The 5,686-nt window shown below is 35.2% G+C and overlaps 2 protein-coding genes across 4 annotated transcripts in view; one reads left to right on the top strand and one right to left on the bottom strand.

Annotated features, from left to right (window-relative positions):
- Window positions 1-1,513: 1,513 nt before the first annotated feature.
- Window positions 1,514-3,009, bottom strand: LOC145821460 (uncharacterized). Its single transcript, XM_082917982.1, has 4 exons — window positions 2,890-3,009; window positions 2,027-2,424; window positions 1,758-1,877; window positions 1,514-1,661 (listed from the first exon to the last, which is right to left on the bottom strand). The coding sequence occupies exons 1-4, from the start codon at window positions 3,007-3,009 to the stop codon at window positions 1,514-1,516; spliced, it is 786 nt and encodes a 261-aa protein (XP_082774108.1).
- Window positions 3,010-4,879: 1,870 nt separating this feature from the next.
- LOC114269854 (ATP synthase subunit d, mitochondrial) overlaps window positions 4,880-5,686 on the top strand; it is an 18,908-nt gene continuing 18,101 nt past the window's right edge. For all 3 annotated transcript variants that reach the window (XM_082919634.1, XM_082919636.1, XM_028211204.2), the window contains exon 1: window positions 4,880-5,246. In XM_082919634.1, coding sequence (XP_082775760.1) covers window positions 5,073-5,246 — 174 coding nt within the window. In that variant the 5' untranslated portion in view covers window positions 4,880-5,072. The remainder of the gene's footprint in view (window positions 5,247-5,686) is intronic.

The raw sequence follows: 5,686 nt of genomic DNA, 5'->3' as shown, positions 1-5,686 counted from the left end.
CGACCCGCTCCCCGTACCCAAGGGTTAAGTATCGTGATGGCCAGTAACTGAAGTTACCTCCGGCCAAATCATAAACAAATCAAATAACGCGAGCGGAAGTAATATTTAAATAAGGGTACCAAAATAATCATTGGAGCTTCTATTTTTATTACAAAATATATTGACCAAAAAGACCAATATTTACATAGGAAAATATCATAAAAGTGCTCTATGTGTCTAATCCGCAGCCTCGCATCTAAGACTTTCCAAAAGTTATTTCTGAATTGCACTGCTTCCTGAAAATTGGTAAACAACTATAAGCACATAGTAGAGTGAGAAATATTATACTAAGAGTATAAGGGCATAAAATTCACCATGGATAGTTATTGGCTAAAAAGAGTTTGATATTAAAATGCATCATATATAATACGGAAATCATTTAACATATAATACGGAAATCATTTGACATATACTACATAAATTACGTAAACAACTATAACCACGGTACATAATGGAACAGAACAGGGGTCACTAAGTGACAATCACTACAGGGGTCAATAGATCCATGACAACACTGGACCACAAAATGGTCAAACACTAGCCAATGGTTATTTTAAGTCCCCCAAGGCGTGGGACTCCCGTGGTGGTACTTACAAAACATAATTACTTATAAGGTCATAGTCAAATATTCTTTAAAATATAAACAAACATATCTATGGGTTTCCTTTTAAGCAAATAGGGTTCAGAAAAAATCCACGTAACTGAAACCTTTATAAAACATAACTTTTATTATTATACTAATAAAATATAACTAGTATAAAATAGATTTTGATAAGTCAAAACATCAGTAAAATACATTTTGATAACTCAAGGTATAATATAACTCACCATAACTTTAATACATCACTATTTCTTTTCACCACAAAAAACCCTTTCAGCTTCCATTATTTTTTCCTCTTCCTTCTCTCCTTTTTTCTCTCTTCTTTCTTTTCTTTTCTTTCCTTTTCCTTGCTTTTCTTTCTGGGCACTTCACCCCTTATATACAAAGGAGCCGTGGGCTCCAAGCCACGGCTGCCACGTGTCACCTTCTTATTAGTTCTCCATTAATTGAAGTTTATCCAAACTTAACTTAATTACTTAATTATACTTTGACCCTTAAATTTAATAATATATAATAAATTATATATTTTTCCTAACTGTGATTAAATAATATTAGTATAAATTCTACAGAATAATTAAAATTTTGGGTTGTTACACTATATCGGCTCTTTGCATGATTTTCGATTATGACTTCCCAACTTATCACATCTCTCGCACCTTATTTGTTTCAGCTTCTCACCCCTTGATGGAATTCTATTCTTGTTCCGCCTGCCGGGTGGTCTTTTCACAGTTAGTGGGTATATGGTAAAGTCCGTAAGATCGAAAGACGGCTTTTCCACCGATGGTATGGAGAATATGGTGCCGAATAGGCTATACAATACGTCTCTACATAAAAGTAATATTTCACACAATCATTGAGATTGTATTGACTCTTCTAAATAGCAATAACAACATGGTCACATGAGAATCCGTTAATCTGCCATTGGAAGCAATAGCACGTACGCCTTGCAATGTCAACTATAATAGATGGTATTGAATAAATCTCAAATACATTTTTATTGGCTTTGATAACTTGCCAAGACCTACTGTTGTTGAACGAATCAAAAAGCATGGTTTCAAATGTCGAACAAATTGTTTCCTTCAACTTGTTTGCTTAGTCACGTCGCGCCAAAAGTTACCGCATCAACTGAGTATGAATTGTGTCCACCAACCGAGTGATAAAAAGATTACGTGCTTCTTTAATCCAATTATTAAATGACTCCGCTGCATTGGATGTTATCTCCCCATAACGCATGCCCCTACACAATATCACAACATTATACAACATTGAAGTTAATTTTTTCGAAACTGAATATGAAATTTCACATCGCCACAAAACATGACTGATATTACTACACGCTACCATTCTAAAATTAACAAATGGAATACATCATGAAACTACTATTACCTGAAGTATGAATTTGCCCAGTGCTTAGGTGCCAACTCCTTGAAAAAATTATGTACTCGTTGCTTGCCCTCCTCTTTTAATTTCTCAAGCTTTTCATGAAACCCCACCACAGTTGACTCATAAGCACAGTCACCCAAACTACTAACCAGGTGGTCCCTAAATCCATTATCAATCCCCTTCATCCGATCTTTTAAATTGTTTTTCAAGTGTTGTAAGCAATAACCGTGGCAAGCTGATGGGAACATCTTAGGCATCGCTTCTAACAGACCAAGATTACCGTCAGAAATAAAAGTAATCTGACGCTTACCATCAACAACTTTTCCAAGTTCGTGCAAGAACCACGACCAATTGGCCGTGGTCTCCGAATCAACAATCGCAAAATACAATAGGAAATAGACCTACAACATACTAACATTAAACAACTGATCACAATATTCCAATGTGAATATTAACACAAGTAGTTACAAAAAACACTAAAAAGTCCGCAGGCTTTGTGAATATTTACACTGTGTAATGGTAAGCCGAATACCCACACGACGCCACTCAATGTGAATATTTACATTGACACACCCATATACAAAAAAAATACTAACCATTGTTTCCATATTTTGCTGTTACCGCAAGTAGCTGACTGTTGTACTTTTCTTTGAGGAACGTTCCATCAAGGAACAACAAAGGCCGACAAAAATTGTACCCAGAAATACACGCAACGAAAGATAAAAAAAAAAATGACAAAACTATTGACTACTCGCGTCGTAGTCAATATTGACATAACTCCCCGGATTGTAACACATCACAGTATCCGAATACCACCACAGCTGGTCAAACGATACCAAAAAATGACAAAACTGTTGACTACTCACGTTGTAGTCAATATTAACATAACTCCCCGAATTGTAACATATCACAATATCTGAATACCACCATAACTGGTCAAACGACAATGAGTGATCTTCATGAATGACAACCTTTGCTTTCTCCATGCCCAACTATACCACGTGGTAGCTTACATCCATACTATAGTCCCGTTTCAAAATAGTCACTACCTCACACGGGCGAGTTAACAGCTTGTTCCTCACAATTTTAAATATAGTACTTGATACCATATCAGAAGCAACTCTCGGATTCTTTAACATCTGGACATTTGTACCATAACTATGCAAATCATTGAACCTCTTGATGTAAAAAAATTCATTTGATCGCTGTGCTCTACAATGTATAGCCTACAAGCATCCTCTTTCCTCGCGTATCGCACATACCACAGTAACCCTCGTTGTCTTATTCTCGACATACTCAAACTAGAACTCGCATTAGATTGCATACTTGCATAAAACATTATGAAATTCTTGTGCACCTCCTACAAACCACTATTCCACATTCGTAATATCATTTGCCCAAAGGGCTGACAACAACACCTTCTCCTTATATTGGCAAAATCACCGGAGTGCATCAATTTCTTCCCCACCCTCCACATGCAGCGACCCAGAGCTACTCAACTGACCAATATTAGTTTTCAACTCAATGACAACCTCTACTTGTTGTACCTCCATTGATTTGGCAAGCAATAAGATGTTCTGAAATTATTCGTCATTGTCCAAATCACACCTATTAATCCCAAGTAGCCGACAGAACAATGAAATAGAACAAGCAGACAATTCACCCCATTTTTCACACAAACACTCCACCAAACGCGAATAACACAATGCGTGAACCACATTTATTACAGTTGTACTGCAACCATATGGGCACACTAACATCATAAATGTATCCATCTCCTGTAAAAACACAACAACACAACAGTAAACAATCACATTACAACCATACGAACAACAACACATGTAATAACCCATACCATATGAAAAATCACATTGTGCAAAAGTAAATGCCTATGTGTACAGTTCCATTGCTAAAGCCATAATGAAAACTATCACCATCATCCTTACACAACATAAAACATTTTACAATATCAAAATGACACCACCAGAATGAGAAGACAGTACACAACATGCAAGCAACCCTCCATAACTTCATATTAATAAAATGTGAACATTCACATTGTTACAGATACTCTGAATTATCTCGCCCACACAGAGCCTTATTAAGCAAACATCAAAAACTCATCAAACAAACACTTGCATTACCACATAAATCAAAATATAAAATAAAACGAACATACGAAGTATATACGTATATGTACATTTTACATTGCCAAAACCAAACTCAAAATATCACCATCATCATTACAAATAAAATGTGAACATTCACATTATTCTCATAATCTGAATTACCTCTCCACCACATGGCCATGTAAAATGTATATTGGACAAACAAAGCATCTGATCCATATCAAACAAAAAACAAAGCATCTAATCCATCAGACAAATCAAAACATAAACTAAACATGTATTCATAACCAAAATGATAACCTTAATCATGCAATTTTACACTCGTCCTCTACTTCGAAAACAACTGATTTTAACTAGTTATAATCCAAAAAATGTCACAACTAAACACCGTTCGAGCCGTCGTCTTCACTTCTAAATCACCGAACCCTACCACAACAGTAACAATGAAACCCTACACATCAAAACCTTCAAAACGTAATGAACACAAAAAAAAAAAAAAAGTAAAGGTTTATATCTGTTATTTCTATCAACACTATAGATAAGGACATAATAATCTATTAAAAAATATAAAATTAATAAAAATGATCTCATGGAATAAAAAGATAAGTACATAAGACTAATAAGATTATAACAATCTTTTGTGGACCTAATGAGTTACAATAACTCTAAAATGAATTTATCAATAAATATTTCATTTTTAATTATTTATCATCTAACTAAATTTTTTATAAATTCATTTTATTTTTTCTAAAAAAAAAAAAAAAAAAAAAGCAGAACTAATTTAACGAGACAATCAAAAAATCAGCTAAAAACGTTCCTCCCAAACCAAACCAATCCTTCTGCTCTGTTGTGTGTGGATATCCTATCCTTGATTCGAGTTGGGAACCGTCGTCGAGGAGAGAGAGAGAGAGAGAGAGAAGATGAGTGGAAGTAGGGCGAAGAAGGTAGTAGATGTAGCATTCAAGGCAGGGAAGAGCATAGATTGGGATGGGATGGCTAAGCTTCTCGTCTCCGACGAGGCTCGCAAGGAGTTCGTTAACCTCCGCCGTGCCTTCGACGAAGTTAACTCCACTCTCCAGACCAAGTTCAGTCAGGTCTTCTCTCTCTCTCTTTCTCTCTTCCTCTCTCTAGGGTTTGCTTATGTGACAGATCTGCGATCTTTATCTAGTGAGGGTTTTTGTAATGAATTTTAATCAATTGATTGCGGTATCCTTTGGTTTAGCTGCCAAGTGATCGTTTCCAACTCTATTTCTTCCTTAAAACTGTGTTTGGTTTTTAGGATTTGAGAAGGAATTTAAAAAGGAAAAGGAAAAAAAATGTGTGAAATTAGGCAAAATGTAATAATATTTTATTCACATTTTTGTTATTTTTTTTCTTTTTTTAAATCTCTTCACAAATCATCCAATCAAAAACAGCTTAAAAGGAAGGGGGATTTTTGGATTTTTGGGCTTTCCAGAAAATGTTTTCTGGACAAAACTACATTTTTTCCGTGATTGGTGGTGATGAATATCATTTTCTGTCTATGGAAATTATT

The sequence above is a fragment of the Camellia sinensis genome, chromosome 3, assembly GCF_055761805.1.
Source record: "Camellia sinensis isolate YWXY chromosome 3, ASM5576180v1, whole genome shotgun sequence".
Taxonomy (NCBI): domain Eukaryota; kingdom Viridiplantae; phylum Streptophyta; class Magnoliopsida; order Ericales; family Theaceae; genus Camellia; species Camellia sinensis.
The sequence above is the reverse complement of the archived record's forward strand: the minus strand, read 5'-3'. Positions and strand labels throughout refer to the sequence as shown.

Excerpts from the sequence above, each read along its gene's own strand:
- LOC145821460 (XM_082917982.1), bottom strand. The coding sequence starts at position 3,009 with ATGGAGAAAGCAAAGGTTGTCATTCATGAAGATCACTCATTGTCGTTT. Across the intron at positions 1,878-2,026 it reads TGGGCAAATTCATACTTCAG|GGGCATGCGTTATGGGGAGA; the intron begins GTAATAGTAGTT and ends GATATTGTGTAG. Across the intron at positions 1,662-1,757 it reads ATTCATACTCAGTTGATGCG|GTCTTGGCAAGTTATCAAAG; the intron begins GTAACTTTTGGC and ends CAACAACAGTAG.